At 42.1% G+C, this 26,456-nt stretch overlaps 1 protein-coding gene and 1 long non-coding RNA gene across 2 annotated transcripts in view; both read right to left on the bottom strand.

Moving 5' to 3' along the window:
* The window catches only part of LOC132649835 (uncharacterized), a 28,101-nt gene extending 22,705 nt beyond the window's left edge, over positions 1 to 5,396 (bottom strand). Inside the window, exon 1 of the long non-coding RNA XR_009588340.1 lies at positions 5,010 to 5,396. This is a non-coding gene — a long non-coding RNA (uncharacterized LOC132649835). The remainder of the gene's footprint in view (positions 1 to 5,009) is intronic.
* Positions 5,397 to 13,688: 8,292 nt separating this feature from the next.
* LOC132650125 (testis-specific protein TSX-like) lies at positions 13,689 to 24,703 on the bottom strand. Its single transcript, XM_060375485.1, has 7 exons — positions 24,517 to 24,703; positions 23,600 to 23,635; positions 22,813 to 22,849; positions 21,480 to 21,561; positions 18,469 to 18,572; positions 16,424 to 16,482; positions 13,689 to 13,974 (listed from the first exon to the last, which is right to left on the bottom strand). The coding sequence occupies exons 1-7, from the start codon at positions 24,608 to 24,610 to the stop codon at positions 13,949 to 13,951; spliced, it is 438 nt and encodes a 145-aa protein (XP_060231468.1). The 5' UTR covers positions 24,611 to 24,703; the 3' UTR covers positions 13,689 to 13,948.
* Between the last annotated feature and the right edge of the window lie 1,753 nt (positions 24,704 to 26,456).

A 26,456-nucleotide genomic window follows, 5' to 3' on the forward strand; every position in this document is an offset into this window, starting at 1 on the left:
ATGCTTTAAATGTGGGCGTTGTACCCTTGGAGGCCAGAAGAGGGCGTTGGAGCCCATGGACCTGGAGCCACAGGCGCCACCTTGTGAATTGCAGGAAAATAACGCAGGTCCTCTGGAAAATAATTAGTGCTCTTAACTGCTAAGCCATCTTTTCCACTACCACCACTGTGCCCCATCTTTTTTAAAGACAGGGGTTCACATAGCCGGAGTTAGTTATCCTCTAAGTCCCTGTGGAGCTGGAATGACTCTGATCCCCCTGTGTCACGATTACAGGTTTACCACCCACCCACCCAGCTTGGCTGGCTTCAGTAAGATACTTTCTAATTCAGTGGCCCTCCCTTCATAATTGATACCTTGGTTTGAATCCCCTACAGAATGGGTTGGCCTGGAATCGATGTAAACTAGGCTAGCCCCAAATTCATGGAGATCCACCTGCCCACGAATCAATAGTGACAGGAGTAAAGCCCTGCACCACTTAGCCACTTCTTTTCCATTTAAAAACACAAATACTTGAATCGCCCTGTTGGGGTGGTTTGAGGTTCCATTTCTTATAGCTTAAGTTGGCAGAAGGACACTGAGAATATGGATCCAATAAAATCATGAGAAGCAAAATATTCAGGAGAGAGTGGGTAGGAGTAATGGTATGATTGCAAAAATGAAAAGGCACGCTCTCAAATAGGGCCTTGAGTGGGGAAAGAGCCCCTGATATCTTTAGAATTCTATGATGAAATTGCCTCTTAGGAGAAAAGTTCTCATAGGAAAGTTTGTTTTATAAGTAGTTTATCATTAAACATGGTTCTCCCTAGCCATAAGTAACCTGTGGATGTGCTCCAATAAAATAGGGTCTCCATTTCCATCCAACGGGCCAGAGAGGCAACAATATTTTACCTGAAATCAATTTACCTGTTAGTAACATAAGGAGCCAGTGAAACCCAAGAACCTCATTTACAACTCTAATTGGTACCAGAAAAAGAGATAGGGGAGTCCGAGTGAGTGAGGTAGATGTGTAAGTCTGTCAATGTTAAATCTTAACATCTTTGGGAGAATGGGTATTGGCCCAACTCCCAAGAAGCCCATGAGGCCCTACCACTATATTGGCAACTAGTCAACTGGGGGTAGGGACCCAAATGCATACACTGATGAGCCCACTGGTGTCTGACAACTTCAAACTCAAGGTCACACAGATGCCCTAGGTAAACTCTGAAGCACTAAAGAAAATGACACTTGTAAACATGAGAGGGATTTCGTAAGGAATAATGGGGCGCTGGGCCCAGTGGCGCATGTCTTCCTTGCTTTGCAGGTCATTCTTCCTTGTTTTGTGTGTGTTCCCTGCCTACATCCTCTCTATCTACAGTGTGTCTTACCAATTTCCATGTTGCTCTTGCTAATTTCTCTCTTGTAGAGCTTGGTGCTTTGTTCACCGTTTGCTTACCTGTGTGATCTGTGTCTCATCTCGGGCTTTTCTAGCTGGTTGCTTTTTCTCTTAGCTCTCTCTCCATTCACTTTTTCTGACTTTCATGACTCCCTTTGGGTCACATGTGTGTATCCCTTTCTTCCTTGTGCTCACCTCACTTGTTTTTCTCTGAAGTGTTTGTCAGTCCTTTGATTCAACATTTCACACCTTTCTTTATGCTGTTTCTATCAGCACATACCTCTGTTTACTACATTTCCTTTCTGCCTTTATTGGGCTGTTTTCTCTTTTGTGCTCCTATATGTCTGTGTTATTTGTGGTTTCTCTTTGCTATTTGTGGTTTCTCCTCTCAGCAATCCTGCTGTGTGCATGCTTGATTTCCTTTCTTTCTCTTCTACTTCCCCCTTTCTACTTCAAGCAATCCAGTCTCTTTACAAGTCTGTGTCTCCCTCTCCTATCTGATGTAGTCCTCTCCTGGATATGTCTTTGTGTGTGTGTGTGTCTGTCTGTCTGTCTTGTGTGACAGGGCTCTTCCTAACCCCTTTCCCAATAGGTACAGAATGTCACCTGTGGAGCTGTTCTCCAGATCAGACCACCCTGTGAAATAATCTACGACGAAACCCAGCACCCCGGTCAGGACAGAAGAAGATCTGAAATGAACCATGTAAAAGGCCCAAAGACAGATGTTTTGTGAGTTGAGACTTACAAGGACCAAGATACATAGAACACCTCTCTGAGTTGGGTGGAGGCTCAAGTCTTAAGCTGGATGGACAGAAGGCTGACACCATAGGACAAGAGGTGTTTCTACAGGACACATGTCAAGTCTAGGCCCTGAGATCTATGTCACAAGACACAAAACCCGAGATAAGCCGAAGCCTAAGACCTAATGACCCAAGCCTATATGGCTCAGGTCTGAGAGATAAAGGCTAGAAACTGGAGGCCTATGGCCCAAGACCAAGGGAAATCTGGAGATGAAGCCCCCACATCCACAAACTCCAGCTCTTTCATACTGTTGACCCCCTTCTCTAGGACAGTTTTAACACTCCCTTCTATTTCTTCGATTTCCCTTTAAGTCAGCTTCACTGGAGCTGTACTCTTCAGTATTGTCATTTACATTTAAAGGAACAAGTTTTCAGATTGCCAGGATTGTGGGGGTGGGGAGGCTGTCAGTTTTAAACCTGATTTTAGCCATTTGTTAAATTTCTGGTGTTGTACAACTTCCATTTCTCTTCACATCTGTTCCACTTAAGAGAGAACAAATCCAGCCAGTGTATACAGCCTAACTTGTGATATTCCCCTAGGAGCAAGCAAGATAACTGCACTTCATCCTCAGATGCCCTAGGCTGATGAGAAAAAGAAAGCTTCAGGCTGTTAGGGGGAAAATGATGTCAGTCTATCTAGAGAAAATAACAAGAGATGCTCCAGACCAGTGAGAAGAATTAGGCAAGCAATATGCAGAATTGCCAACCTTCTGAGAAGCACTATCCTTTTTTTGGGTGAGGAGGGTAAGAAGTTTCTCCTGATGATAACAGTGATTAGGACAGAATGAGGTTCTGCACTCCCTGCTCACAGTAGTGGCAAAGTAGTTTGCATTTCGCCAAATGTACTGCTGGCTTTAACACCAGCCTTTAAGATGAAAGATGAGAGGATTTGGGGACTATTTAACAAGCTTCATCTTTCTCATGCCTTCCTCTTCCCCTTCAAGAGGGAAGCTACTTAAGTGACACAAGAGGAGAAAGCACACTGGCAATCACACATAGTTAGCATTTGAAATCGTAATTTGAGCTTTTCCTGTAAGGACTCACACTGGAAGTACCTGAGGCTTTGTGGGCTGCTGGTCTCACTTGCATAAACGGGAAGAAAAAAACCTTTTCAAGAGGTAAGAATCACCCACTGGCCCAAGGCCTGTGCTTCACCAACCGCTGATATAAATGCTGGGGAGTTTGTCTGAGCAACATTAATTTCCTTCCCTGTTCCTGTCCTTGGGCGAAGTGATATGGAGGTAATGCTTCAGTGTGGTCACGTTCAGATAACTGAAGGATGTTACCAGGTAGCATAAAAACGTATAAATAGGCTCTGTAAGCCAGAAAGCACACTGAAACTTCTAAGTCAGTGTTGAGGAGTGAATGCTATCATTTAGTACACGCATTCTACTCTTCTGTGTGCTACGGATACGAAGATTGCTGTTAGGAATAATGAATTAAAAAAAAAAAAAAAAAACATGCTTCCTAAAGAACATAGGAGCACGTAAGTCTTGAGGGAAGAATAATCCGTATACTTGAGGCCAATGTGTTTCTACTACTTTGGTGATTCTCAGTAAACTATAAGCAGAAAAGAAAACACATGGAAAGTGATTTTAAACTGTAAAACATGCCACAAGTGATTATCCTATTGTGATCACCTTATACTTTTGCCCATTACCATGCTCAGCACCAGAGATAACATTGTACCATGACACTAAAATAACTCATTAAAGCACTCTGTGAACTAAAGCACTGCACAGCTCTCCATCGCTCCGCGTGCACAGGGGTAAATACTAACTCCTCCCTCTTAGGTACCAGCTGCTGGGAGCATGTGAAGTATGAGCTAAATTGTCTTGAGTAGCTCTGCCATGAAATAAGAGTGCTTACATTCTGTACTATTTTATTGGCCAGGAGTGACACAATACTCCATTGAACCCGTCAGGACTGCCCTGGTGAGGGCGAGTTAATGTGATAACATTTGCCCAGGGCCCAGAGGAAAGCTTTACAACTGTGTGGTACTTTCTTAACTATAAGGCAGTTTGGAGTGTAAGATGTTACACATGTTCTATAGAAACAGAACTGCCTATAAGACAGGCATGGTCTCTACAAAATTCTCCCTGTCTTTTTGGCCCACAATGAGAAGGTAACAAGCTGGGTGTGTTAGGTAGCATATGCTCCGGGTTAAGGCAGCTGAAGCAGCTGGTCCAGTGGAGCACAGGAACTTGAGGCCAGCCTGGGAACACAGGGAGACAAATCTCAAACCAATTGGACCTATGCCTGCTGGATAAATAGAGAACGCCACATACATTCTTGTCTAGCATATACATTCTCCCGTGGGCGCTGGAGATACACACAAACTTCCATTCTACTGTGCCCACAGCTGAGAGTAAGGTGGAATGTTGGCAGTTTATGAACTTTGAGGTACCACATAAATATAACGTTCATTTTCTTATTTGGTGCCGATTTCCAGACCTTTACAATTCTGTCACATTTACCATCCTGTGCAAATAAAGTAGATAAGTAAGTGTTAAACACTGAATATAGGGGGCATTCAGCATCTGATGAATGCCACGCTGAATGGCAGTCATTTCTTACAAAACAGTGCCCTTGCTAGGCACTGGGATGCAGAGACAAAGCATTTTTAGTGTCCTGTGTAGCTAAAGAAATGATGTGCAAGATTAGATTATATTTTATAAGCTGCCATACATACATACATATACATATGTGTGCAATATTTGCCTAGTGAGCAACGATTATTTGCTTTTACCCCCAGACAAGGCAACTGGGAATACAAAAATTCATTACTGTTATTATCAACCCCAACAAAGATCTTTACTGCTAGCTTTAACACCCACCTTTAAGATTAAAATGAGAGAGTTTGGCGACCATTTAACAAGCTTCATCTGGCTTCTTCCATCACGTGCTCGCTGCAGCCATCTCCAGGGAGTGGGTCCGGCTTGGACTACTTCAGGACTCCAGAAGTATTCATAGCATGGAGAACGGGAGGGGACAGGAGCCAAGTGTGTGGAGCTCCTGGGTCTCACTGAGGTCGCAGGGAGGGCACCCCACGGCGTCTCCGCGGGTCTTTGGGAGATTGCCGGGGACACTGAAGAGAGGGCCAGCGCCAGCGTGGTTTGAGGGAGCGGAAGGAAGGACCTACAGCTTTTGTGGCAATAGTCCTGTGGAGAGGGCGTGGTCGGCGGGGCAGAAGGGAGAGCGCAGGGAAGGCGGGCAGTCCGGCAGAGCCGAGAGTGGGCGGCGCTAAAAGTCTAGGTGCATACAGTTACCTTTGAGAGCCAGGAAGGTCAGCAGCTCATATTGCTGTTATAGTTTACTTGGAGTACTGTGAAAACTATGGACCTAACCCTCAAATAATTGTGGTGATGTGTTTGATTGTCTGGTGGCTCGAGGCATTACAATTGGTTCACTTACATGACAATACAGTCTAAGCTGAGGATGGCTTGCGGTGAGGGTGGGGAAGAGAGCTTTGAAAATTTTTAGCTACACAGTCTAGGGGGAAACTACAAAGCCCTCTCTGTGCCCATTACTCAGGTCCTACTTGGGGGGGAAGACTATCCTAGGGGAAAATCCAAGTGTTTCTTTGGAATGTGCTAAGCATGGGGCAGGTCCAGTATCCCTCTGCAACGATACTAGCTCTAGGAATTCCAGCTGGTACGCTCCTCTCTGCAACCAGCTTCTATTTAGCTATTCTACCCCCCGGCCCCCAGACTCCAGGAAAACAAGCTCAGTGTTTGGCGTTCTGCTATTTGGCCACTAGGTGGCTCTAGAAGCCCAAGTTTGTGCTACAGACTTACAGTTGGTGGCTGCTTGGGTGGCGGCTTATATGTAGTATTTTAGATGGATACAGCCTCCCCTCCCCCCCGTAGCGTTCCATGGCTTTTAGGAAACTCCTATTAAATGAATTTCAAATCAGACTGGATACATTTTTGGGCTGTTGGTACCATCCTATTTTGGAGGCATGTGTTTCTTTTTCCAGTCCTAGGGAAAATCATAGTTTCTTATCAGAGGTCCTCAATAAACATGAAAAGGTTGAACTGAAACATTAAATGAACTCAGCAGGATGAAACATATAAGAAATTAAAGAATAAGAGGTCATGACTTTAAGAAAGCGTGGAGAGAACATGGGAGAAGTTGATGAGAAGAGAAGGAAGGGGAAATGTGAAGACAAAGCCCTTATAAATTCTCAAAAAAAGGAATTTAAAAATTAAAAAGGACTTAACCACATAGAATTATTAGAAATAAAACCAAAAAGACAGGAAAATTCACAAATATATTAAAATAAAAAACTTGTCCAAAGTCCAAAAAAGTCAAAGAAGAAAAATTATGAAAAACTTTGACAGTTATCAGCACAAAGTAACAACACACCAGAAGTTGCAGAATGGAGTAATGATGCTAGTGGGAATTTTATGCTTGTAAATACCGACATAAAAGAAATATCAAAAGCCAATCAGGTACACTCAGAGGAAACACTGCTACTATAAATCTGACCAAGAACCCATGACTTGGGAGCTCAAAAAACACGGGGTGTGACCATAGCATTATAATTTTGCTAAATGGAGACAGCATCAAACTGCTCCCTAAACACATACCTTGGGGCTGGAGAGATGGCTCAGGTTAAGAGCACTGACTGCTCTTCCAGAGGACCTGAGTTCAATTCCCAGCAACCACATGGCAGCTCTCACAACACGGTGGCTCAAAGCTATCTGTAATGGGATCTGATCCCTTCTTCAGGTATGCTTGAAAACTCATATACATAAAACACACACATAAATAAATCTTTAAACACATACCTCTATATGCATAGATCAGTGCTGCTCTTAGACCTCACCAGAGAGGCTTCTTTGTGCAGTGATGGCTTAACATGGATACTCACAACCAGTTAAAGTGAATGGAACAAGTGTCTGTAGAGTGCTCAGCCTTAACCAGGACATCTATACCATACATTTACTGGCAAAGCTCAGAGAAAATCACAGAGTAGAGCAGAGGTAGTGTGGCAGAAAGATTTCCAGACAGCCTGGGGTGGGTCAGCAAGTTTTGTCGGTAAACAGAACTGATGTGCTCAGGAACCCACAACAGCTGTGGCTGCCGGGCCCGAGTTCAAACCAGTCAGCATTCCAATAGGGATAGGGGCCTTTCTCTGAGGAGCTATTGGTAGTTGATGGCTTCAGAAGAGACAGTTTTCTTTAGTGGTGTGGTGCTCTAATAAGTCCACCAACCTGGAGTGGATGACACCATACCCATGCATATATGGTTGGCACAAATTGGACTCAGTGTTAGTATTTAGGCAGCCTGCTTCTGGGTTGTATAGCAACCTATGATGTCATCATGTGTTGCCCACCAAATCTCACACCTGGGAGGTGTGGTTCAGTTGCTCCATCAAAGGACCAACCTGCCATTTTGTCTGTCTCTTGCCTTTTTGTTCTTATACTCTCTTCCTCTCTCCTGCTCTTCCCCTCTCTTAGTCAGGGATCCCCCTTCCCCCCATGTCTTTTTCTCCCTCTCCTTCTTTCTCTCTCTCCTACTCTGCCCAGAGATAGTTTCTGTGATCCCCCCCGTCCCTTGATAAAACCTACCATGTGGAACCAGTCACATGGCGTGGTTTATGAACCAGACGTATAACTCTGCTGCACAATCCTAACACTCAGTGGGTTCCTAACACTCAGTGGGTTATTTAAAAAACAAAACAAAAAACCCAGGTGTGGTGATGCATGCAACCACACCAGGCCAGAACCATCATTTTTGGCATCACAAGAAGCTGAACAAAATGAGTAGTTACTTTGGCTCTGTTATGCCCAGTTCATGAGACCCCCAAAGACCACCAGGAATCGACTCTGCTGCAAATACATGAGGGTTTATTGGATATGTGCTCAAGCCTGGGTCTCAAAACTTCCTGTGGAAGCAGGAGAGGAATGTGGTGGGGTACTCTAGGGGAAAAAGGTTTTTCAAGGGAAAAAAAAAGCAAGCAGGGGGTTACATGTCTTAGTGTTACATGTTTGGGTAAGGGAAATTGACTTTTGAAATGATTGGTTTACATTAGGCTCCAAGACCATAAAGAGTTCGGCCTGGCCATTTGGGCCAGTTTCCCAGCAACTGTATCTCTAGTGGGCAGGAAAAGAAGAATGCAGTAACAATAGTTCCTCTCCCTATGTGGTTGGACATGTCTCCACCTGACTGGCTTGTGCTTTAAACTTTAAACCAATACCTAAAAAAATCCCCTAATTTTTAACTCTTTGGTCTCTCACCTGCAGGTGATGAATCTAAGAGGTGGCTTCTTTACTTAGTCATGTGAGTCTATAAACAGGCCCTTTGTGCTGCTTTTTTGCTTCATCCCTCATATGTATGTGTGTGTGTGTGTGTGTGTTAATAGAGATCTGTAATTCCAGAACTCAGGAGGTTGAGATCAAAGGATTAGGAGTTCGAAGCCAGCCTAGGACAAATAGCCAGACTGTTTTTCTAAATAAGAAAAGAATATGAGAATAAAGTGGAGCATAGTGATAAATTTGTGATATCATCTTTTATGTATATGATTTGTAGCACTAATTTAAAAGCCATGAAGCAATAACCTCTTACAATACAAGTAGTAGCTTTATTTGGAAAGAATAAATTAAAAGAAATTTTATTTTTAGACAGTGAAAAAGATAATTAAGAAGTATCTTACTCGTGCAAAGCAGACAACATAAAATGAGGGAAGAAAGAACAAATATCTTTAAATTTTTTGTGTGTGTTTCTACGACAGGGTTTCTCTGGCTGTCCTGAAACTCACTCTGTAGACTAGGGTGGCCTTGAATTCACAGAAATATGCTTGCCTCTGTCTCTGCCTTTGCCTCTGCCTCCTGAGTGCTGGGATTGAACGTATGTGCCACCATAACCTGTCTCTCTGTCTCTCTGTCTCTGTCTCTTTTCCCTTCTTCCTTTCTCTTACTTTTGCTTTTTTATCATGTTCATGTTCTTTATCTGCTAGCTATTTATTTATTTTTGAGGCAGACTCTCACAATGTAGCCTTAGCTGGTCTGGAACTCAACCTTCTTCACCAAAAGATCCACCTTCTTCACCCCATCATACCTGGCATTGTAAAAATGTTATTTCTCCATTCAAATAATGCTAAAATTAAATAAGCTGTTTATCACTTAAACAGTGTTGGTTAGTTAGAAACTTCTAAACGATTATAATATTTAGCCTGGGATTTGCTGTTTTTCCATTTGAAAAGTGTCAGAAAATGGAAGGCAAATGTTTGAAAATAGTGTTTGCCATTATACAATGTAGCTATAATGAAATGGTGGGTAAGATCCCCTACCCTGACCTGCAGATGCAACAATTAGAAAAGAATTAAACTATCAGTTGAAAGACAATAGTGTGTGGTTTTGGTATAATTATTTAAAAAAAAAAAAAACAAACAAGGAAAAAAAAGCTCATCAAAGAAAGCAGGAAGAGTTGCCCCTTCCTAACTCCAAGCATCTTGGAAACAGAGATGGTGGCTTCCAGCTTGGGGGAAAGAGAAAAAATCAAGTTCCAGGCAAGTGTTACCTTAGAGATCATTCAGTTACAAGCAGCATCTCAGTGAGAGCCAGCGCAGAGCTTGTAATCTCCAGACCTTCATCAGTAACACAGACTAGAATTTTGGTTGGCATTATCACAAGCCTCAGAATGGGCTTTGGTTACTTTTCCTCTAACTCAGGTTGCACTTTCCTATGCTATGAGACTGATGCAGTTCAACTTGGCATCCTACACAAACACTAGTAATAACAAGCAAAAAATATTTTTCAAAAACTGTGAGATAGACACTGAGAGACCAAAGAATTAAAAATTAGTTTTTTGGGTTACTGGATTAATGTTTAAAACACAAGCTTGAATAAAGGCTGAACACATTAAGACATGTCTGGCCACCTACCTGGAGGAACCATCCTTACTGCATTTTTTCCAGCCCACTAGAGATTACCTCTCTCCCTTAGAGACAGCCAAACAAAAGAAGCCAGAACCATTAGTGGTTTTGGTGCCTTCCCACAGCCAATCACTTTAAAATGCAACATCTCCTTTTGTGTTTTAACCAATAGATGCTTGCCAGGCTGGAATTCTCCTGCTTTGGGTGCACTGGGAGGGACTGGGACCTATAAATCATGCCCAATCCTGAGCTCCGGGCTCTCAGTTAGATACCAGTGCCTTGATGTCTGTGACAGTCCTAGCTCGAGCTGTGAATAAAGATCCTGCTGTGTTTTGCAATGGACTCGACTCCTGGTGGTCTTTTGGGGTCTCAAGAATCAAGCACAACAACATTAGAAGATATACTTACTCCAAAAGTCAGAAATCAGAAAGAAGAAAGGGATAACTCTTCCAAATAAGTCCCAAACACTACAGGGCAATATTTCTTTTTTTCTTCATGTGTGTCACCTACACATCTGCTTGTCTGTGTGTCACATGCACATGTACCCATGTGTGAGCACTCAAGGACATGTGCACTATGTGCTCTATAGAGTTTCATTAAGGGTTGCTATCAGGGTCCTGGGTAAGGAGATTGTTTGTAGAATGGACTCCCTACAAGTAGTTAAATACTGAAGAGAATTTTTTTCTTCCACCAACTGCTTATAGACCGTCAGAGAGGGGTAGAGTACCATTAGCCCCTCCCAACAAGGGAACGTTTTTTGTTGTTTTGTTTGTTTGAGACAGTGTCTCACTATGTAGTTCTGATTGGCCTGGAATTCATTATGCAGACCAGGCTGGCCTCTAAATCAAAGGTTTACCTCCCTCTGCCTTCTGAGTGCTGGGATTAAAGATACGTACCACCACACTCAAAATATTCCTCTAGAAGCCATATGTTACGGTACTTCTTCCCTTTAATCCCAGCACTGAGAGTTAGAGAGGCAGGTGGATCTCTGAGTTCAAGGCCAGCCTGGTCTACAAAACAAGTTCAGGACGGCCATGGCTATACAGAGCAACCCTGTCTCAAAAACAAAACAAATCCTCTAGGAGGGGATCCCAGGGGCTAGATGTCATTGGTGCCCCCTCCCATGATATATTTTAAGATTTTTATTTTTAGCTGGTGTGGTGGTGTCTTTAATCCTCAGCACCTGGGAGGTGGGCGGATCTCTGTGAGTTTGAGGCCAGTCCTCTACAAAGCTAGTCCAGGACAGTCAAGGCTACACAGAGAAACCCTGTCTCGAAAAACAACAACAACAAAAAAAGATTTTTGTTTTTATTTATGTGTATAGGGGACAGGTTGCTGGAAGATTCCGGAAGAGGGTGTTAGATTCCCTGGAGCTAAAGTTACAGGCAATTGTGAGACACCTGGAGATTGAACATGAGTACTCTGAAAAACAGCAAACATACATCTCCCTAGCCCCACACCTACAGGGGAAATATTCTATTTTAAGGCTAAAGAGAGCAAAGTTGGGCTCCAAGTTGGAGTGCAGTTCTGGTCTACAGGGCTCTAGGCATGGCTCACTGGGCACAGCTCACACAGCATTTTTAGTCAGTTGGAAGTAGTTGCCTGCACCTCTCCCAGGCTGTTGTTGCATACTGGTGGCTGTAGTTCTGGGGTCATAAGTGAGAGAGCTACTTTCATAATTCCTTTGGGCATTGCTCCAGTGTGGGCTCTATTCTCTGGGCAAATGGCCACTTGCTCTGGCCATAAGGCCATGGCTTTTCTAAGCATTGTGCTGGTAGGAACATTACAGCAGCCTCACTGCAGTTCTCTGCTTGGATCTCAAGGCTCATAGAGGCATACTTTGAAATCAAGGTGGAGTTAGCCATGACTCCACAGCTCATACACTCAGGCCCAGATTATGTCAGCTATTCTCCAAAGGCCATACTCTGAATACTTAGGTTACTAAATCAGATAAGGCCTCTTGGGATGGAGATTAAAGGCTGATTTGCAAACTTAAATTTTCTCTTTTGTTATGAGAATGGAACCTAAAGGCTACACTCTTGGTAAACAAACTTTTTCCATCTTAGGGATCCTAAGTTCCACTTACTAACAAACCTGGTTAGTACACCACTTACCTTCAAGGCATTTTGGAGGCAGCACTCCCATGCTAACTCTCTTTGTGTGAGTTAATGTCTCCTTAGAAAAGTTAGTAGTAAGTCCTTCATAATATCAATTCTATTACTTCAAGTTTCTTCAAATACCACAGTTGCTGAGAGCAGCAGTCCTCAGATAGATATAACAATAGATATAACAATAGGAATAAAGATTGCAAAGTAGGGGACGGAAGGAGGCAGAAAACTGGTTGTTACTTGCTGAAGGCTCTGTTCTCTGATTTAGGAAGAATGGGCCCAAGGGCATACTCTACCTGTTTATAATAAGATTATTATATGTTAACTGTAACATATATGCAAGAGTTCCTTGAGTCAGAGTTTTAAAAGTCTATGTACGGAACAATCACTTGGTTTGGAACAGTTTAAGCGTACACAACCACCCCAAATCAACGGTCGACTGTTAAATTGCCAACAAAGTAATAAAAGCCTAGGTGCTTGAATAGTCATTGTAAAATACAATGACTATTTATAATTAGAGACATGATCTGGAAAAATACTTCTAATTCGTAAGGCAAACGTGATTGCAATGTATTCTTAAATTTTTTTATCTAAATTCTTAAATAGCTTCCCCCTTTTAAAAATTAAAACTTAGAGGAAAAAAAAACTTTGTTATAAAGAACTTGCAAATAGCTGGCACGGTGGCACATACCTATAATTTCATTACTCTGGGAGGCAGAGGAAGGCAGAGCTTTCTCTGAGTTCTAGGCCAGCTTGGTCTACTTAGTGAATTCCAGGACAGCCAAGGCTACACAAAAACAAACAAAAAGAGCCTGGGTGGTAGTGGTGCATGCCTTTAATTCCAGCACTTGGGAGGCAAAGGCAGGTGGACCTTTATGAGTTAGAGGTCAGCCTGGTCTACAAAGTGAGTCCAGGACAGCCCAGGCTACACAGAAACCTTGTAAACCAAACCAAAAGAAAAAAATGAAAGAAAGAGACAGAAGAAAGAAAGAAAGAAAGAAAGAAAGAAAGAAAGAAAGAAAGAAAGAAAAAGAAAGAGAAACAGGAAGGAAGAAAGAAAAAAAAGGAAAGGGAAAGGAAAGAAAAAGGAAAGGAAAGAAAAAGGGAAAGGAAAGGAAAGGAAAGGAAAGAAAAAGGAAAGGAAAGGAAAGAAAAAGGAAAGGAAAGAAAAAGAAAAAGGAAAGGAAAGGAAAGGAAAGAAAAAGAAAAAGGAAAGGAAAGAAAAAGAAAAGGAAAGGAAAGGAAAGGAAAGGAAAGGAAAGAAAAAGGGAAAGGAAAGGAAAGGAAAGGAAAGGAAAGGAAAGGAAAGGAAAGGAAAGGAAAGGAAAGGAAAGGAAAGGAAAGGAAAGGAAAGGAAAAAGGAAAAGGAAAGGAAGGAAAGAAATAAAGGAAAAAACATTGAGGCAAATAACATGACAAGGAAGTGGCAGTGACTTAGAAATTATCACATAGAAACTCAAAGATTTCAATGAAGAAGATTTTATTCGACAATGGGCAACAAACTCCCCTAGTTGGTTCACTGTGGCATGTTGATGGTTTTGGATTGTTTTGTGGTGATTTTTCACGTTGAACAAGGACTTCCAATTTCCAAACGACTGAAGACTCAATGTCTTCCCTACTTTGCACCACGTCTCAAATTAAGTACTTTCCACTTGTTTTGGCAGTTGGTAAAGATTTGGTTTCAGGTGGCTAGGTAGAGATGATGCCATTGTCTTTAAGAACATTTTTTTTCCATTGCAACTTCATTTATGCATGAAGGTGATGGTAACATGCTTTTGATCCTTGTTTAATCAGCTGGGTTCAAGGTGTTATCTGTGGAAGAAAGGTTTTCAGTTGTTTTCTTTTTTCCAGTCATTCCTTCCTAGTGCACACCTTTAGAAAAGCGGCCTACCAACTCTTGCTGATTCATTCTCTCTGTCTCTCTTTCTCTGCCTCTCTCTGTCTGACTGTCTCTCTCAACAGGATTTCTCTTATAGTTTTGGCTATTCTGTAGACCAGGCTTGCCTCAAACTCAGAGATCTGCCTGCTTCAGCATCCAGACTGCTAGAATAAAAGGCGTGTACACACACCACCACACTCTGCTTTTTTCCTTCTCTTAAAATATAAATTAGCCAACCTGGAACAAGTGGCAGCACTTGTGGAGACAGAGGCAGGCAGATTGCTGTCAGTTCAAGGCCAGCCTAATCTACAGAGTTGAATCCAGGACAGCCAACGCAACACAGAGAAACCCTGTCCCCCCCCAAAAAAATATATATATTATATATAATTTATATATATTAATATATATATATATATATATATATAGCCTGGGAATGCCTTTAATACCTACACTCCAGAGACAGAAGCCTGTGGGTCTGTAAATTAAAAGCCAGCCTGCTCTACATAGTGAGTTCCAATCCTGGGCTCCATAATGAGATCTTGTCTCAAAATAAACTTTAATCACTGCCCAGCTGATTCTTTAGATTAAAGGCCAAACATCAATATTTCAGCAATAGTAGATGCCTAAGTAAAAATGCAGCGTGGGGCTTGCTGTCAAATCTGTGTATGTACATGCTTGCAAATGCACAGGCCAATTCATGAAATGTTAAACCTGTAAATGTCTATTGCCGTCTTTACCTATGGATGTTGTCATTGATTTGCCTTGTAAACTATAGTTCTAATGCTGTGAAAGCATGAAGTCACCACAAGAACTATAATTTTTTTCCTTTGTGTGAAATGTGATTTTAGCTTTTAAGACAAACTACGATAGAGAAGTCACATTGACTTATTTAACAAAGTTCAGTTGTACCTAATGCCAGGTTTAGCCAGGGTAACCATTCTCCTTCTTCTAGAAAAATGTTCATAGTGTTTTGTTATTATTATTTTTAAAAATTCTATGTCTCTGTGTGGGTATATGCTCATGTGTACTAGTGCCTATAGAGATTGACGGTCCCCTGGAGCTGGAATTATAGGTGATTATGAGCAGCTTGACACAGAGGCTGGGGACCAAACTTGGGTCCTTTGTAAAAGCAAAGAAACATCTTAACTACAGAAACATCTCTCCGGCCTCATGAGTTTAGTTCTTTATAGGAGATACATTTCCCTTTTTCCTCCATTCTTCCCAGTCAGAACTTGGAGAGTGTGTGGGTCAGAGGGTCTAGTCTGTATTCTCAGAGCTCAATTGCTCTGGAAAGTCAGAGCCTAAGAGATGGGATTCCAGGAACAGCATTGGGGACCAAGTTTCTGCTCAAGTCTTCCTAGCTGCTAGTCCCTTACTGTGTATTACCTTTACAGTGGAAGCCTCAGGGATTCTGGCTCTAGGGTAGGGTTAGCAGTACACTGTAGTGGGGTCTGAACATAGCTATCAAGACCCTACAAACCTGACTGCCTTAAATCCTCCCAGTTGCTTCCAGTTCTCACTTCCTCTTTCTCTTGGAAACTATTACTCTCAACCCAGTCCCTACAGGTTGAACTGACTTGCCGGGGCTCTTCCTTGTCCAGATTGCAGAGCACTGGACTTGGTTTGTTAGTACAGGGGTGCTTATCTGGAGATATCTGCGTGGGAAGGGAGTTACACCACCAAGGACTGCCCCTGAGCTGGAGTCCTCCCTTGTGGCCAAGTCACAGTGTGATTCCTGGGAACAATGAATTGTTTGATTACCCTTAATGTTCCTTGACTGTCTAAAGCCATGCTTGGAACCAGGTAGGGTGCCTTCTGTGTTCAGTGCTGAAATGACATCATGTTCTGCTTCTATGGTGCTGACGGCTCAACCAAGGGCTTCAGGCATACAAGGCAAGTACCTTACCAAGTGAGCTACATCCTGATTATCCCCTTGATTGTCTTTCCCATTATTTATTTAGTTGTTCATCTACTTATTTATTTATTTATTTTAGTTTTCTGGGACAGGGTTTCTCTGCATCGGCCTGGCTGTTTTGGCTTTGCAGGCCAGGCTGACCTTGAACTCAGAGATCCTCCTGCCTCTGCTTCCCTTTGTGCTGAGATTACAGGTGTATGCAACCAAGAGCTTTATGTGTTTATCTGTTTGTTTGGTAGGGTCTCACTATGTAGCCCTAGCTCTTCTAGGACTCACAGATACCTGCCTGCTTATCTGAGTGCTAGAGTGCTGGGCTTACAGGTGTGCACCACTACACCTGGCTTATAATGCCTTTAATTTCTTTACTCGTTATTAATTTTATTTTTACGAATATGAATGTTTTCCCTGTATGTATGCCAGGCTGCAATGTATGACTTCAATAACAATTTAAAGGGCAGGAAAGATACCTGATGAAGACGCTTCCAGGTTACGGTCAGCTTTCAAGTTGAGATTAGTGAGCATCTCCCTAGAATACAGAGATTAGTGTAATCAATTGTCAGTTGGCTGACTCGAACAATTTAGACAGAAAAGTCATTTATGTACACATGTGAAAATACGACCCATTCATATTTGAACTAAAAAATGTTGTCTTCTTACTAAAAAGAATGGGGATGTGAATTTTACATTTTTCACTTCAGTGATAAGGTATCTTCTTATCAGTGATAAACAGAAAAGATCAAAGAAAAAACTAGCAGTTTTGAGAAGAGTTTTATTAGAATAGGAAACAGGACAGGAGCCTACCACAGAGGGCCTCTGAAAGACTCTACCCAGCAGTATATCAAAGCAGATGCTGAGGTTTATAACCTCAGGGAATCCTATGAAAGAAGGAGGAGATAAAAAGATCTGGAGAGGACAAGAGCTCCATAAGGAGAGCAACAGAACCAAAATATCTGGGCACGGGGGTCTTTTCTGAGACTGATACGCCAACCAAGGACCATGCATGGAGATAACCTAGAACCCCTGTAGCCCATGGCAGCTCAGTCTGCAAGTGTCTTCCCTAGTAATGGGAACAGGGACTGTCTCTGACGAACTGATTGGCTTGCTCTTTGATCACCTGTTCCTGAGGGGGGAACAACCCTTACCAGGCCACAGAGGAAGACAGTGCAGCCAGTCTTGATGAGACCTGACAGGCTAGGGTCAGATGGAAGGGGAGGAGGATCTCCCCTATCAGTGGACTTGGAGAGGGGCACCAGAAGAGATGAGGGAGGAAACGTAGAATTGGGAGGGAATGAAGGAGGGAGCTACAGCTGGGATACAAAATGAATAAACTGTAATTAATATAAAAAATAAAAATTAAAATAGAAAAGAATTTTATTAGAGCTACTTCTATCTTATCAAATAGTGAAAGAAAGAAAGAAAGAAAGAAAGAAAGAAAGAAAGAAAGAAAGAAAGAAAGAAAGAAAAGGGATGGAAGTGGGGAATTGCACAAAATTAGGACATGTAGCCATGCAAAAAGCAGGCTATATCTACCCCTACCATCTTTGAGACAGGCTCTCATATGTAGGTCTAATTGGCTTGGAAGCCACTATGTAGATCAGGCTCTACATAGCTCTCAAAAAGAAAGCTGAGTGTGGCGGTGCACATCCGCAATCCCAGAGCTGGTGAGGCAGAGGCAGGACTGATTTTGACCTCAAGGCCAGCCTTTATTCCACCAGCACTCTGGCAGGCAGAGGCAAGCAGAAGCCACTATGTTGAACACGTTGGCCTAGAACTCACAAGAGATTCTCCTGCTTCTGCCTCCCAGGTGATGGGATTAAAGGTGTGCACGATCTTAACTGACTAGTTCTCTATTTTAATAGAAAAAAAGGCAAGCATCAAATTGTGCTTCCGCTAGCACTTGGCAAAATAGCTGTACTAAAAGAACAGAGCATGAAACTTCTCAAGAACACTGCTTGCACTCAAGAGAAGCTGCATTAGTAGAAATAGACTCAATCTCTCTCTTTTTTAACTTCTTTTTAAATTATTATTTTTTATTTTTTAACAATTTCTCATTTTATATCTCGATTGTAGCCTCCTCCTTTAACTCCTCTGGGTCCCATCCTCCCTCCCTCTTTTCCCCATCCCCTTCCTGTAGTGTACCAAGAAGGGGAGTTCTTCTCCACTGCCATCTGCCCCTAGCTCATTCTATTTTACCCTTTGAACTCTGATCTCCTACAAAAAAATGAGAGCCATGCTCACAAAAGCAAAATCCTAAATAATTTCATACCAAAACCATCTGTGAGAAAAGTACACATAAAACAGAGGAAGTGAAAACAAAGTACTCTATAAGGCAGTGACAGCATATTATAAACTGGTGTGTGGGACAGTTATCACTAAAGATGTCATCATCTTCCTACATTTCTTTTCAGCTGACACCAAGGATAAGATTAAGCATAGTTAATAGAGAGATAACTCCTATTGTACTACTTCTCTCTGGATGCCCCACGACCCAAGGACACTTAAGGTTACATACATATACTTGGAGGGGTTGGTGTTAATCTTCCCAATGATCACATTCACATTATCGTCAACATCACTGTCACTGTGGTTGGTCTCATTATCATCTTCAACATATCCCTATAGAGTGATAAAGACACAGGGGAAAGTCAAAATGAAATAGACAGAACTTTTGGCTGCCAAAAGAAGACTTCTGTCCTAATGTTAGTCCTAGAGTTGAAACGCTTAACTTATGAAAATGTAGTTAAGACAAAGCTTACTAAGCAGTTGTACCTTATAACTAGACTGCTGTCTCTCTCCCACATCAAGGTAAATATCTTGATAACTTTTGAGAAAATAAGCTTTGGTAGATTGTTCAAGTAATGGTAGATTGGTCACCTTAATGAAAGTACCAGATACTCAGAAGAAACTTGAGTTGGTTCTAGAATATTATAGTGGCGTTGATTGCTGACTATAATCCTCAATTGACTTTTATTACTACTGACATTTATTTTCTTTCCTTCAAAACCCCCAAAGGAAATCGGAATGTGCTGATGCACACCTGCAGTCCCAGCACTGGTGAGGTGGAGACAGGACTGGGAACTCAAAGCCAGCTTTTAATCCCAGCCCTCAGGAGGCAGAGGCAAGCAGATTTCTGTGAGTTCAAAGTCAGTCTGGTCTACCATAGTGAGTTCTGGTACAACCAGGGCTGCACAGTGAGACCTTGTGTCAAAAAATTAAAGAGAGAGAGAGGCACATGTGTGGAGGGTCAGAAGGCAAGTTTCAATAGTTGGCTTTCAGCTTCTATCTTGTTTGGGACAGCTCTTGCTTCTTCCATGCTGCGTACTGCAGGCTAGCTGGCCTACAAGCTTCCAGACAACTGTCTCTGCATCCTATCTCACCATAGGAATGCTGGGATCACAGATTCAGGACTCCACACCCGGCTTCTTAAAAAGCTTTTTATGGGCTGAAAAACCGTTTCACAGACCCACATTTTTAGAAACTGGTAATAAAAATATACAGCGTTGTAGAAGCTGGATGAAACACAACAAGGCGGGACTTTTCCTGCTTCTTCTGAGTACCATGCTTCTTTAATTCAGCTAAGAAGAAACCTGTTGCATGTGCAATCATGCTTTACAGTTTATTCAGGTTGTGTATCACCAAGGAAAATCCTTAGGGTATTTAAGAAAAAGAATGTAGAGCCATTCATGTATATAACTATTTTTATACTAAACATGTATATTTCTATGAAATTTCATATTTTAAAATCGGGCCCATTCAAAACTGACAAGATTTTTTTTTTGGTCTTACTATATTAGATTTACCCTCTTACACGGAACATATAAAAATGATATTTACTTAAGATACATAACATGTTTAAGGCCAAGGAGATGCCTTAGTGGCTAAAGGTGCTAGCCATGTAAGCCTGGCAACCTATGTTTGATCCTCAAAAACCATGGAAAAAAGAGCAAGATATACGGAGCCAGCAATATGACTCAGGAACATTCCACCATGACGAAGCCTGAGTTTGAGCCCTGAGGAGTACATGATGCAAGGACTTACATCTTTAAGTTGTCCTCTGACTTCCAAGCAAAATACCCAAATATACACAAACACAGAGAAAATAAATAAATACATATAATTATATATAATTAAAGATTTATTTGTAACTGTATGAGTGTACACATAAGTAATAGTGCCTTCAGGGGCCAATGATGAGATTCTCTGAGTTACAAGTTACAAGTGCTTGTAAGCGTTACAATGGGAGTGCTGGGACTTGAACTCAAGGCCTCTGGAATAGCAGTGAGAACTCTTTAAGTGCTGCACTACCTCTCCAGCCCATATTGCATTCATTTTAGAAAGCCCCACTTTAAAATTTTCCAAATAAACCTGTGGGGAGAACTGGGAGGAGTGAAGGGAAGGAAAAACGGAGATCCAGATGTAGTGTATGAGAAGAATTAAAAAAAAAATCCAAAAAATCTGATATGTATTTAGAGAACTGGAATGGTGAAGGAGCTCTAAATCAAATCCTATAAAGGACTTGTGATGGTGAGACCAATCCCAGAAGATTTAGGGCTAATATAATAGTGAGGCTTGGGGCTAGAGAGATGGCCCCAGTGGTTAAGAATGCTGTTCCTTTTCCAGAGGACCAAAGTCTGATATCAGCACCTACATTAGCTGGCTCATGACCACTTGCAACTCCAGCTATAGGAAGAGCCAATGCCCTATGCCTTTGGCCTCTGTGGACACCTGAGCTCAGGTGCACCTATCACAAATACATGCATACACATCATTAAAAATAAAATTGATTATACATAATGAAATTGTAAAAAAAAATTTAAAAATGGATCTTTAAAAGTTTGAAGGCCTATTTCATGGAAGCAATATTAGATTTGTTGTACTAATTAACGGTTCAGAGGAGCTAAATTCAAATGAATGGTTTAAAAGTATAGCAAGATAGCTTCCTACTAAGCATAAGTAAAACATTCTGCAATTGTTGAGCTACTCAAGGATCTAACAGCTTTCCTTGGGAAGCACCATGTAATCTCACTACAATTCTCCAAGTAATTCAAGCATAGTATGGTTTACTAGACCACACGATCATCCTTGTGATCGATTTCTAAACAGTTTGGAGACATGTGAACATATTTAGGACCTGGTTTTCAAAAGGGTAAATTACATGGGTATATATGTTTTCTTCTACTCTTGCTTCTAAAAGTATTTCTATCAACAGGTAGGGAAAGAACAAAAAAAAAAAAAAAAAAAAAAAAAAGAAAAGGAAAGAAAGAAAGAAGACACTCTTTAATTAATTATCTGTCCGTGCGCCCACGCCCATCTATCCCCTTTATAAAGCTCTAACAGAAGAATTTACGGGAGAAAAAAATTATCATCAGTTAAATATATTCTTAGTGTGTTAGCTTTCAGCAGACATCATTATCCTAAGACCATATCTATTCTATCATGTTTAGAGTCCATCCACCCGTGACATTTGATGTGTTTTTCAGGTTCCCACATCTTGTTTATTTCTGTCTCCCTTGTCTTACTTACAGGTTGGTAAGTGTTGTTCTCAGCAGTGATGCTGACTTTGTTCTCTTGGAGAATATCTTGCAGGCGAAGAAATTCAGCATGACTAGAGAAAAGTGTCATGATAATTAACACACTGGAAAGTTATTTCCTCGACATCATATTGCATGCAATTCAGAAACCCACGTACTAGTCAGTGACTCGAAGTACAACCAGAGGCTAAAACTAAATGCTTGAATAACTATGATTGAATTCAGAAAGTGCATTGAACAGAATATAAAAGCTGAAGGGAACGAACGATGGGGCTGGAGAGATGGCTCAATGGTTAAGAGCATTGGCTGTTTTTCTAGAGATCCTGAGTTCAATTCCCAGCAACCACATGGCGGTTCACAAGTATCTACAATGAGATCTGGTGCTTTCTTCTGGTGGGCAGTTGTACATGCAGACACAATATTTTATACCGAATAAATAAAAGAAATAAATCTTTTTTAAAAAGAGCTGAAGGGTGTCACCTAGACCAACTGAAATACTGAGTTGAATTTGTTTTGACTGTACTTTATTTTTCTAGTTTAATAAAACTGACTCACTTGATATATGTAATTTGCTTCCCAAACACTTTACTTTAAAAAGCTTCAGTTTTGGAATTTTATCCAGTTAATTCTTGTTTTTGGTGCAGGTCACAATTACTGGCCTAATTTTGACCCCCCCCCTTCCTAATAGAAACAGATTTGTCAGTGGTCACTGTTTTAACTATGTTGAGATTTTGACCCTAGACCATCCAAAACAGAGAAGGTGGGCTTTTTTAGGCAATCTAGACCATGATTCTGCAAGCAGGTGTGGCTGTGCTTATGTTCCCACCGTCTGCTCGAATCATCTACTGTTTTCTCCTTGAGTTTCTAGGAATTCAGTTATTGGTTCTCTGAGCCATTGTGCCTTATTCACTGGCCCTAGCAGCTAGAATGTGCTCGGCCTTGGAAAGAGTCCCACTGAAAACTGAGTACAGAAGAGAAATTGCTATCCACTGGGCTCTTAACAAGGGCTTCAGAACACCATATCCAAAGAAAACATTTCTGTCTTACTACAGTTGCACATTAAAAAAAAAAAAAAAAAAAAAAAAGACATATCCAGTTAGCAGTATCAATCAGTGAAAATACCAAAGGCCTTGGGGAAAAAAAAAATGTATGACAGATTCCTGGCTACTGCTTTAAAATGTCTCATGGAAATGTTCATTTATGTTCTGTTTATAAAATCAGGTAGCAAGATAGTCTGGGATGTACTCCTTGTTCATTTGGGTTGAAATCAGCTGCCAGCACAAAGGTGACCATTGTTAATGTGAATAAAATGTTAGATGACTTACCCTAGTGATTCCTCTTCTTTCTTATCGGTGTTAGTGCCTGTAATCATGAAAAAGAAAAATGTGAAAATAAATCAAAGGGAGGTAGGAAGGAAAAGAAGTGGGGTTGGAAGGCCTCTTGGGCTTGACCTGCTGGGGCCAGGAGACCTTAACATGCAGAATGATATTGCTAAAGCTAAATACAACTGAGATTTTGTTAACAGCCTATGGAATAGTTGAAGGAAAAGCAGCAATAATAACCAATTTTGGAATTGGGATTTGTGGTAATACTATTGGACCTGTTAAAACTAACAAGGACATAAGAGAAAAAATATTTGAAAAAGTTGTCCTTTACTACTTTTTTTAGTGATTTAAATTTTCTATTCTATATTCTAAGAAAATTGTTTTCGTTTATTCTTTTGGCTGTATATAAGCAAACTTGCAAAAATTCCTTTGCCCCTAAATTAATGTGGGTATTGAGCATATTTAACACTTTGGGAACCAAGTGATTTTCTTGACACAAATGAAGTGAAATTGAGCTGAAAAAGGAAGATGCAGAAAGGTAACTGAGTTCATCTGAAGGTCTTGCCCACTCCACCCAGAGAAGTACTTTTGTGAGAGCTAATGGAAAAGACCTGCTAGAGTTTGTGCCTACGAACGCCTAGTTTTTTTTTAAAGGCCTAGACTAGTAAAACATAAAACAAAACAAAACCAAAAAAAAAAAAAAAAAAAACCCAACAACAGAACAACAAAACAACAACCAAAAATCCCAGGGTGGAGTTAGGAGTGGACTTCAAAATGGAATACTTGCCCACTGCTGAGGAAGGCCTGGGCTTGATTCCCAAAACTGAAAGAAACAAGAAAAATGGCAAAATGAGGTTTAAAACATATAACAGACTCAAATGCAAAAACCCCCACAAAACCCTCATATTTAATGCATCAGAAGTCAAAGCACTTGAAAGCCATCTTCACATTCATCATTGAATGTTCTAGGAGGTACAGGGGCAAGAATGTGCATACTTGTGGCAACTGAGGCTGTTATTTGGGAAGGTAAGCTACTTCGTTTTCCTTGAGGCAGGGTCTTACCGTATGGCTGTAGCGGGCATGGAGATCTCTATGTAGACCAAGCTAGCCTCAGACTCACAGAGATCTGCCTGCCTCTGCCTCCTGAGTGCTGAGATTCAAAGCCATGCTCTGCTATCACCGGGCTTCCTGCTCGCTTTCTTACAGTAAAAATGTAAATCAAAAGAATCTGTTAAATGTCTCAGTTTATAGGACTTTTGTTGTTGAGTGTGCCCTTCAGTTTGATCTGGGAGCAATACCAGATGACCCACATTAAAGGAGAAAGTAGAAACGGGACAGAAACTACAGGCTCATACCGGAACACGCTCATCTGTACCAACGACTCTTTCCACTAGTCACCACACAGTTCAGTATTCGATAAGTTAGTTCTTTCGTCAAAGTTTGTGTTATTCATCATTCTGATTGCTTCCAGTTAAAGAGAATCTTTGGTTTAGTTCGGCAGTTTTAGAGAAAATTGAGGATCCTAGGATGATAGTACTTAAAAACCAGGGGAGAGGTGGCATGAGAAATGAAAAACCTGGGAAGGTACGAAATGGTTTCCCCTTTGTTTCTGGGGAATTTGAAAGAAACAGTGTCCCTGAACTCATGCCAAGAGTCATGTTCCTCTTTTCAGTAACGATAAAAAAAAAAAAAGTAGGTCTTTACCTTTGAAAAGCCAGCGTTCTTCATCTTCAAACTCTTGAAATTCCACTGCACTGCACTCTGCGTCAGACTTCTGAGGCTCCTGTTTTTCAGACATATCTGTAGGATTAAGCTCCTGTATTTGGGAACAAGACAGGGAGGAGACCTGTTAGAGGAGCTGACCCTCCAGTCGCGGTGGGTGCTAGCTATGAGTGAAGGGCCTGATGGTCTCTGCCAGAGCTTCAAGCTTTCATCACAGAGCCACAGCGTTTCAAAGGTGTTTGTGATGAAGTAGAGGGTGGGGCTAGGGAGGGGTCATGTTAAGGGGGCGGGGTCCAGAGAGAGCCCAGAGTGTTGGGAATGGGTAGAACCAGAGGACACACCTCTGTAGTACCTTAAATGCTTATCTTCTGCCGCCGAGGTCTTAGAAAACACTGACATTTAAGTTTCCCTTCAGCTAAGGTGGAAGAATTAAGAAAACCTCCGTGATCTAGTTAGTGTTGGGGTGAGGTGGTAGGTCCTATACGGCTTCCTTTTACTGGATCAGGTACCAGACATCCCAATTTAACGCTGGTCCTTCCCAGTCTACCCTTACCTACATTTATGTTTGTTTGGTTTTTTTGACCAGCACTTCTTGTATAGAAGAGGAGGTTGAGTGGGATCCGTTGGCAGTGATGTTGGGACAATATGCCGGCTGCGAGTCAGTATGTGGGAGGTGAGGCCCGGAGGCGACGAAATAGGCTGGGAACAGGTAGGGAGTTATGGGGGGGGGTATAAGATGAGATAATGTTGCGTGTCTATGGTATCCTACACCCTACCCTCTGAGGGCGTAGGGAAAAAAAAATTGCTGGGTTCTTTCTCAGCTGGGGTGGAGACATCTGAGGGCTATGGTGTATGTAGGTGGCACTCTTACACCCCCTCCTTTCATCGTGTCAGACACCGGAACTCCCTACCTTACAAAGGCCACCGGAACTCCCTACCTTACAAAGGCCGCACGACCACCCACACCGTGGAGGTTGACCTTCCTTATCAACGAACCGGCACAGAATGTTAGTGTTCCCAACAGAACAGAACATACTGTGTGGGTGGTTCCTACGGGTAGAGGGCGCGAGGGTAGAATGAGCTCCTCAACGGTGGGGCTGGTGGCCGGGAGCTGCTGTGCTGTTGTGTGGCGTGAGGGAGTAAGATGTTAGGGGTGATGGGTGGAAAGGTAGGGCAGGAAGTATAGGATGCTGCCCTTGGGTGGTACCTACCCTAAACGTGCTTCCCCATTAGAGGGCTTAGAATCCTACCCATGCTTGCTAGGGAAACTGCCCCCTTGGAAGCAGCAAGAAAATGACTGATGTGACTAAGGCTTGGAGGCGGGCTGTCCTAGGTTCTTCCTTTGAGTGTGTTAAATATTGAACCCCCCCGCCCCCCCCGCCGCCGCCCTACCTTACAAAGCCAGCAAGACCTCACTGAAGAATTTGGCTGGATGTTTTCAGCCGAAACGCGTTGCTCATCAGATTTCCCAGCAGTTCTTGCGGAGCGCGGAAGGGGAGCGGACGGCAGGGTGCGGTGCGATGCTTGGTGGCGCCCAGGTCTGCGGGGGACCAGAAAGTGAGCCGGTGTGCTGGAGGGAGGCAGTGTGACGTCATAAAAGACCGTCAGCAGACGTGCACAGTGACGCATGACTGTAACCCCAGCACTCCCAGCACTCAGGAGGCAGAGACAGGCAGATCTCTGTGAGTTTGAGACCAGCCTGGTCTACAAAGTGAGTCCAGGACAGCCAAGGGTATACAAGGAAACCCTGTCTCAAAAAAACCAAAAACCAAACCAAACCAAACACAGAAACAAAAAAATAAAAACAAAAAACCCAACCAAACAAACAAAAACTCTAACAGGTAGATTTTCATTCAGCTACTCTAGAAGCACTAAAAAACGTCTGAGCTCTAGACAGCATTTTCTTGAGACGGTCTCAGGAT

Source organism: Meriones unguiculatus, chromosome X (genome assembly GCF_030254825.1).
Source record: "Meriones unguiculatus strain TT.TT164.6M chromosome X, Bangor_MerUng_6.1, whole genome shotgun sequence".
Taxonomy (NCBI): domain Eukaryota; kingdom Metazoa; phylum Chordata; class Mammalia; order Rodentia; family Muridae; genus Meriones; species Meriones unguiculatus.